Source organism: Amblyomma maculatum, chromosome 2 (assembly GCF_055883805.1).
Source record: "Amblyomma maculatum isolate TAMU_Amacu chromosome 2, ASM5588380v1, whole genome shotgun sequence".
Classification (NCBI taxonomy): Eukaryota; Metazoa; Arthropoda; class Arachnida; order Ixodida; family Ixodidae; genus Amblyomma; species Amblyomma maculatum.
The window spans coordinates 1,970,895-1,979,646 of NC_139345.1; the positions used below are offsets into that span (position 1 = coordinate 1,970,895).

The 8,752-nt window shown below is 46.4% G+C and overlaps 1 protein-coding gene across 1 annotated transcript; it reads right to left on the reverse strand.

Moving 5' to 3' along the window:
* Nucleotides 1-695: 695 nt before the first annotated feature.
* Nucleotides 696-4,550, reverse strand: LOC146197824 (NPC intracellular cholesterol transporter 2-like). Its single transcript, XM_084591816.1, has 3 exons — nt 4,433-4,550; nt 2,394-2,575; nt 696-830 (listed from the first exon to the last, which is right to left on the reverse strand). The coding sequence occupies exons 1-3, from the start codon at nt 4,548-4,550 to the stop codon at nt 744-746; spliced, it is 387 nt and encodes a 128-aa protein (XP_084447942.1). The 3' UTR covers nt 696-743.
* Between the last annotated feature and the right edge of the window lie 4,202 nt (nt 4,551-8,752).

The window sequence follows — 8,752 nt, forward strand, 5'->3', positions numbered from 1 at the left end:
CGAAGCCGTGCCTCTCCTTGAACTTGTACAGCCAGCCGTTGGACGCTTTGAAGTCCGTCGTGCCCAGGACCTGTGCAAGTTGTTTGGCTTTCGCCTGTATGGCACTGTCAGAAAGCGGAACCTTTTCAGAAGTCTTCTCTAAAACCCACTGAAGCATGGCTGCGTCGATGTCTGCGAACTTCAGATGGGCAGTAAACTTGCGTTTGGTGACCACGCCACCGCCACTGCCAAAGCCGCCGAAGCCCGCGTCCGCACAGAATTCGACGGGCTCGCTGCTCCGTTTGCGCATCATCTTGGCGACCCCGGTAGAATGCACCGCATACGCATCGGCAACTTGCTTCTTCGAGATCCCTTTGTCCAGCGAGTCAGAGGCCTGGCCCTTGTCATCTATCGTTAGCATCGCCGCCGCTGTCTTTTGTCTCTTGGTTGTTGTTGTGCTGGTGCTGCTGCTACTTGCACTTTCGCCGCTTTCGCTGCTGTTGTTTTGCAGGGATGGTGTCGCCATCTTGTGGCGGTCTTATCGATTGGTTGGTCCTCTTTGGATTGGCTTGGCTCGCTTGCAAACTATAATAACGAAACCGAAGCTGAAATTTTCGGACACACTGCTGCAGTTCCAGTTGTCTGCAGCTCTTAATTTAAAATGAATTGAGAATCATACTTTCATTCGTGTCGAGATTTATTCAGACTGCTGCAATTACTACATCAACTTGAACTGCCTGAAGAACTGGTCAGAAAGATGTTCATCACCTGAAGATCACGACAGGAACATGGCTGCATCCAATCATTTTACCTTCTCGGGTCACGAGTTTGTACTCGATAGTTGCTGGTGTCTGCAAGCAGAAAGTTAAAATTCAAACACGACGCCATACCGGATGCATATAGTGCTACGCAAGAGCATTTAACGAAACCTTCTGTTCACTACTGCTCTAATGTATAACACAGTTAAAACTCGATTTAATGAAGTTGATGGGAGCCGCGAAATATTTCAGTAAATCGGGAACTTCGTTAAATCGAGGAAGGCATTTCTCGGTCACTTAATCCTATAAAGTCTATTATTATATGGTGTCGCGGCATCAGGGAAGTACCGCGGCATGAAATGAAATCGTCAACATAACGCCAACCTAAATGAAGGCCCAGGGAAGCTGTACTGTTACGTCATCTTTAAATGCGATACCAACTTGTCCACTACGCTATATTGCTACAATGAAATTGCGCCCCGCGCAACCACCGACACCGATAGCGCGTATAAAAAGAAGCAACGAAAATTTTACCTCTGCAAGAAGGGTCCCATGGGACTAAATTTCTTTCTCAGCAAAGACGTCGCTGACCTTTGCCGGCAAACTGTCGCAGCAGATTAAGGGCAACCATAATTTATCCCCGGTGTTGGCATGCACCGCTGCCGACACCGGGTAGACGGATCGGCTTTCTACAGCTGGTGAAATCTCGTGAATTAACGTCAATAGTACTCGCGTTTCGCACCGCGTAGTTTGGCAAAAGCGGGACGTAGTTGCTGCACGATGTTGCCGTTGGCTAGCAGTCAACACATGCTTGAGCATTTTGTACAAAATAGACCAATAATAGACTTTCTTGCCTCCATTTAACAGCAAAAGATTCGTTAAATCGGGAAGGATAGTGAAATTAATTTCGTTATTTCGAATTACTCAAAGCATTGGACCATATGAGCGTCTGAGGGGAATCGAGATATCTTCGTTAAATCAAGTTTTGACTGTAATTAGAATAATAATAGCATATAGTTGTCGTGTGCTCGGTGATAACAACTGCAGATGATACTCACTTCTGCATTGCTCGGAGCACACCGAGAAAAAGCTATCTTCTGACTTTTCCTATCTTTTCCTAAGCAAAAATTATACCAACCTTTATATGTAACATTACTACAAGATTAGAAAAAAAAAAAGGACGTTAACAACATCAAAGTAATGTTCGACTGAAACAAAAATGTAACATTACTCTATTATTTCGGTGCTACCTGGGTGCGTCCACGTCGTCAGCAGCCATGGCGAACCAAAACGGCTAACTTCGCAGCAGCGGTACCTTTAGCGTCATTTGGGCCCATCAGAGGAATAAACACGATACTGTAGAAGCTATGTAATGAGCGCACGTTCCCCTGATGGCACTGATGGCACAATTTCCCTTCAGCATAGCATAAAACAAATAGTACTACTAAATACCAGCTCTGTGTGAAGGCTGAGCCCGAATGAGCAAACGGTTGAGTTAGATTTCTTTTTTTTTTTTTTTTTTTTTTTTTTTTTGCGTGTGCTTCGATCTTGCGGAGCAGATATCTATAGACTTAGCAGCCTAGTCGTTCCTGGTCCTACCGTCGCATGGCAAACGAAGAAGACAATTAATATAATTTAGTTTCTGATTTCACTCACCGCGGGGTAGATCTCCCTCACTGGAAGTGTGTAGCGGTAGGTATACGCGTGGCCCTTGCGCATGGGGCAGGCGGGGCTGATATGGCCACCGGCGCAGGCGTCCACGTGCGGCTCCGGCAGCTGGAAGCGGTGCCGCTCGATGTACGCACTGATCTCGTTGAATGCAGACGGCGTCGTGAACGCTGCGCATAGCGCTCAGTCACTCACCAGATACGCGAGCATGTTAAAAAAAAAAAAAAAAGAAAAGAAAAAAAAAACTGCGTTCTGGTCACAATTAAAAAGCCGTTTACTCTGAAAACGAAGAATTGTGTGCTTTTAATTAAGACACAAACTAAATGCAAAACGCATACCGAGCACTGCCTGATTTATCACAGTGGACATCTGTAATCAATGAGTTGGCGATGTTGAAAACATTTTAGTACCGTACTAGCCAAAGTGTGGCTCGCACGTTTTCGCTATTGTATTGGTTGTTTTATTGAACGTCGAAATCCGCAACAAAGAAAAAAAAAAATGATAACGTCACCATCACCGGCTGATTTCGCAAGCAAAGCATTCGCGGACATTGATTTTCTGGTGCTGATCGCTAATAAGTAACGTACACCGTCGTCCACTTCAAACCGGTGGCGGCCTGCCATTTTCGATAAGGATAGCGAGTTCGATCTAGAGCGGGAAATAATAAAATTAAATTATTACAGCGATAAATTCGTCTTTTTCTGCTGCATAAACGTTACCACATAGGTGTAAATATATAAGCATCTAGAGAACGAATTTTTGTTGAGAGTGCATGGTGGTTTTTCTTCTTTTTATGTAAATGCTATTAATCAAGTACTGATTATTTTCTAAACAAGAATTTGCCTGCGCCGCATAAGAGGGCTACCAGCATAATGCAATTATCTTCCCTCACTCTACTCTTATATTTTATTTTCTTGCCCTTGGCTCAAGTTACACACACACACACACACACACACACACAAGTACTATATATATATATATATATATATATATATATATATATATATCCATTTGAAAAAGTTGCAAGTTTGGAGACGTGCTGCTTCCGTACTACGATATTGTCATCCATTCTTTTTACCCACTAGTTCTATGCAACTATTGAGTTTACAAAAACTATTAAAACCCGTTTTGTTGCTGCAATTGGTTTAGCAAACAATTCCAAACTTTGCTTCAGGAGCGGCGCGCTGCTAAAATGTTAATTTTCAATCTTACATACTGGCACGATGCCTTAAGTTGTTTGCGCTAAACCTTCTCTTTATTATTCGGGTCATGTTCGTATTTTAAAACAAGAATTGGAGCTCAATATTACTAGGCGCGTTCTCCACAACGCGTAAAAATCGCTCGAAATTTGAAAACAGCAAAAAACGGGCAACTTTGATTCCAGTTTAAAAAAAAAAAAAAATCATCTTCCATTTTGAATAAAGTCCCTCTCAAAAATCCTCAGTACCTCAGAAATATTACGGACTAAAAAAGTGTTGCATTATTTTGTTTAAAATGATATATATATATATATATATATATATATATATATATATATATATATATATATATATATATATATATATATATATATATATATATATAAAACCAAGAGCTTGTTCTGAATATTTCGAATATTCAGCCCAACATTGTGGCACGACTCAGTAAAGTGTTGCCACTGAAGCTTAACATGTATATTATTCAGACCTTGAATTTTGTATCTGGAAAACTTTGCTCTAAAGTTGTCCGTTCTTTCTTCGTATTATTTTGAAATCGGCCAAAATGATATATATATATACTGGAAAGAAATCTCTGCTTCAGGACGAAGTGAATAAAAGCCTACGCGTATTCAATTTAGTGAGGAACAGATCGAGATCCGCACCGCTTGCAGGCATTTTCGCTGACTGTTGTAACATTCGTTAAAATGATGACATTGTTCGTAACATTGCAGCCTTGCTACGTAACGACATAACATTGAGGCCAAAAGTGTGAGACTGAAATATGAGCATCAGCAGTCCACTCAAGTAGAGCACTATAACTAAACTCACGTGCGATGAATGTGGCTTCAAAAGTGACCCTTGAGCCGATCTTGACGGTGCAGGGCTGTTTCTTGCAGGACAATATCTTCACTCTCCTCACGTTGCCGTGACCTGTGACATCGAACATGAACACTTTATCGGATCGAAGTTGATATTTTGCTCCTAACATGTATATTGGGGGAGGAGGGGGGGGGGGAGGGGTTGACACAAGAAAAATGCGTGTTTGTTTGTGTGTGTGTGTGTTTATTTATTTATTTTATGAGTAACGCACATTCATTTTTGCAACCAAAGCTACACAGGCTAGTAGAAGCGAATTTCGCGGTGCCTTTTATAGGCCAAACTGCGCATACGCCATAACCGTGGCAACCAGCTTCTAGCTACAAGCTGCGCCGTTCTTCAGGCGTTCCGCCGCTGCGCCGACTCGTAACGCTATGTGCCTCGCTCGCCGGTTCCCTCCGCTGCACCGTCTCCTTCCTCACGCCCTACTCCGCATGATCACGTGATTAATTGTGCAGCTGAGAGTGTGCGCTTGTTAGTCAGATGCGCCATAGGGATGGGGCTGGGGCAGCTAGGTCATCGCTAAATAATAATAATAATAATAATAATAATAATAATAATAATAATAATAATAATAATAATAATAATAATAATAATAGTTGGTTCACAGGAAGGGAAAGGCGCAGTATCTGTCACACTTGCTCTGTGCTGAACGCGCCGTAAGGGAGGAAGGTGGAAGTGAAAGTGGAAAGAGAGAAAGGGGAGCCGTAGTGGAGGGCTACGGGGTAATTTCGACCACCTGGGGATCTTTAACGTGCGCTGACACCGCACAGTACACGGACGCCACTTCGTTTCGCCTCCATCGAAACGCAGCCGCTGTGGTCTGGTTCGAACCCGGGAACTCCGGCACAGTGGTCGGGCGTCATACCACTGCACCAGCCCGGCGGGGCAACGCTAAAGTCCCTAGATCCATTTTTTTAGGATCTAGGGACTTTAGTCACCGCCGCTTGCGGTGGGGGCTAGCCTGCCACTGAATTTTATCTCTTGTAGGCCATCATTGCACCCGCTACCGCTTCGGTGGTGGTGGACGTCGGCTGTTGTTGCGGCGCGCGTCTTTCCCTCCCTCTTCTTTTGTCTTGTCTATTTTCTCTTCTGTCCGCTCGAGGCAGTGGAGGTGGCTCAGCTACAGAGCCAGCAGCAGGCCTGTGCATTTTCTTTTCTTCCTACAGCCACAACAACAACAGATGCGCCATGGATGGAACGGATGGTGAGCGCTTGCACAGTGCGCGGAATCTTCGGAGACTGTGAGAAGCTGCTTCGAGCAACCCGGAAATTACTACTTCGCGTGAGGACGACCGACAGCATACAAATGAAGCACGAAAGACTAAGCGTGCCTCCAAGACGCCGGAAGAGCTGGAAGAACGACGTCTCGCCAAGCAGCAGGACACGGAGCGACAGAGACGCTGAGCCGAGCTAAGCCACTGCTGAGTGAGTAACCACCGACTTTATTTAACCTACCTCAAGGTAACCCTCTTCATAATGAACTCCTCGCGATTTGGGGAGCCTTGTCAGGAGTGTCTTGCACCGGAACTGATTCAATACTGATTCCTATGAAGCCTACAACGAAGTCGCTACTCCAAATTCGCAAGATGCAACTGCTACGGCCACCATACAGCGCTTCCTTAAACGCCACCAACTCGCGACCAGAAATTTCGTTATTCAGTGGACCCCTGGTCACTCGGACGAATCAAGGGGCAATGCGGCAGCACACGCCGCGGCTGCCTAGGCAGGTGGCCGGTAAGTGCACATTTACTTCCCCACGCTCCTTGCTTCATCCTTGCTCGACCTTGGGTGTGCAACACACCCCTTCTCTTGCCCTTATGCACTATACACAGACCAGTCTTCGTAGCCTCAGTCAGCATCCCATGTAGGTGACCACACTAGACCCACATTTTACGCGAAAAACCCACCTCACCCGAAGTCAAAGAAGTCTTCTTGAATAAGCTCGTCGCCCATGCGGCTTACACGCCACGTATTATGGCCCGCTGCTCCCCCCCCCCCCCCCTCCCATTCATGGCCATGAGCCTTCCTGTTCAATAAAGGACGTTCAATCAATCAATCCCATAGGGAAAAGGGAGGAGGGAGGGAGGTTCTACTCTGGGTAGGCCTCCGCTACGCTCTCAGCCACTGCTGAAATTTTCCTGCGTTTCATACGCGCTGTAAACTCCCAAAGGAAAAAAAAAAATAATGTGTTATGGAGTTTCAGTATAGTGCACAATTAAGAAACTCAAGGTAACCACAAAATAAATTTTTCTTTGGGGATATACCGTGTTTCAGCGAACATGCACCTTCAGAAACTTCTATAAACACGGTGTTCGAAATAGAGAAAACACATTTTAAGGAACAAATTATTAGCCTTAGCGCCCGTAATGTATTGGTAAAATTCTTCCAATCAATAGGAAACTAACCAAACTAACTCCTAATTGGTTAGTATACTTATGGCGAGATCGAAGCAGGTGATACGACGGTCCCTACAGCGCGAGGAAATTCTGTGCGGTTCTCGACACAAAAACCATTTGAGAGCACTGCAGAACATGCACTGGAGAAAATCGAAAGCCTGAGCATTCCTGCTGTGGATTGATTGATTTATGGGAAGGGAAAGGCGCGCGGCACAATAATGTCGGCGCTCGCGGACCTTGCCCCCACTTTCCTAAATAGCTTGAGTATTGTGTATTTGTCTAGGGTTAAAGGCATTAAATGAGGGAGCTGCGCGTGAGACGCATATCCTCCTCACAGAGACGTGTTGCAAGTTGGAACTTGGTGACGACGATTATGTTTTTCGGCACAGCGCGAGTGTGGTGCAGTTTCGCACGAGGCGTGACCGCGTGGGCCAAGGAAGTTGTGTTCGTTGACGGCCGGTCTCGAGGGGGAGCTCGCGCGCACCCCCCGAGGACGGCCGAGGTTCGTGATGTGGGCTCGAAACCATGCCGCGGCAGTGTTTTGTTTTTGTAGCGAAAGCTATTCTAGGTTAGCATGAGTCTAGTAGGAGCGCATTTCTCCGAGCCGGGTAGAGGCCACTACTGCGCATGCGCCGTTAGCCACGGCAACCATCTGCGCCGTTATAATAATTGGTTCACAGAAAAGGAAAGGCTCCGTATTTGTCCCACTTGTTTCTGTGTATACACCTGAACCGCGTCGTAAGGGTAGGAAGGAAGGTTGGAGAGAAAGTGGAAAGAGAGAATGAGGAGCCGTAGTGGAGGGCTTCGGAGTAATCTCGATCACCTGGAGATCTTAGCGTGCATTGACATAGAACAACGAACACAACCAGCGTTCCATCGAAAGGATCAAAATTTACCGGAGTTCTAATATTAATAAAATGTACGAGGGACTTTAGCGACTAAAGTAGTGAAAGGCGAAAGCCTGAGGTACCTCCTTGTCTAGCGTTCCTGCCATCTGTAATCTCACACTTGAACGCGCGCCAAGCAACGCCACGCGACCGGAGAGAGGGCTTACCGTCCAAACGCACACTTGTCAGAGAAAGTGTAACAGATACCTTTCCTCCGGAAATCTCTTTAGCGTTCCTGCCATCTGTAATCTCACATTTGAACGCGCGCCAAGGAACGCCACGCGACCGGAGAGAGGGCTTACCGTCCAAACGCACACTTGTCAGAGAAAGTGTAACAGATACCTTTCCTCCAGAAATCTCTTTAGCGTTCCAGCCATCTGCAATCCCACATTTGAATGCGCGCCAAGGAACGCCACAGTCGCAACAACAAGGGAAGAAAGTGGGAATTAAAGCGAATGGAGAAAGGCGTGCCGTAGTAGAGGTTTGTGGAGTAATTTCGACAACCTGGGACCTCCGACAACCAGGGAATCTTTAACGTGCGCGGAGTAATTTCGACAACCTGGGAATCTTTAACGGGCGTTGACATGGGAGGTGGTGAAGGGTGGCTGTTCCTGGCCCTACGGGGCTGGGAATGGTTAGTCAACGCCGCTTGCGGCAGGGGCTAGCCTGCCACAGAATTTTATCTATTGTAGGCCGTCATTGCACCCGCCACCACTTAGGTGGTGGACGACGGCGAAGGCTGTTGCGGCGCGCCTCTATCTCTCCCTCTTCTTTTTCTTTCTTCTCTACTTTCTCTCTGCTGTCCGCACGTGGCAGAGGAGGTGGCTCAGCTACAGAGCTAGTAGCAGGCCCGTACATTTTCTTTTCCTTCTTCCTACAGCCACAACAACAGCGGAGCAGAATCAGCTACGGGAGGGGCAGTTCCTAGCCCTTCGGGGCTGGGACGGTAGGTGCACGCCGCTCGCGGCGAGGGCTAGCCAGCCACC

What these genes read in the sequence shown, in the direction of transcription:
- LOC146197824 (XM_084591816.1), bottom strand. Translation starts at nt 4,550, where the DNA reads ATGTTCGATGTCACAGGTCACGGCAACGTGAGGAGAGTGAAGATATTG. An exon ending in TGAAGCCACATTCATCGCAC is followed by an intron (nt 2,576 to 4,432) that starts GTGAGTTTAGTT and finishes CGCTATGCGCAG; the next exon opens with CGTTCACGACGCCGTCTGCA. An exon ending in TGAGGGAGATCTACCCCGCG is followed by an intron (nt 831 to 2,393) that starts GTGAGTGAAATC and finishes TTCTGCTTGCAG; the next exon opens with ACACCAGCAACTATCGAGTA.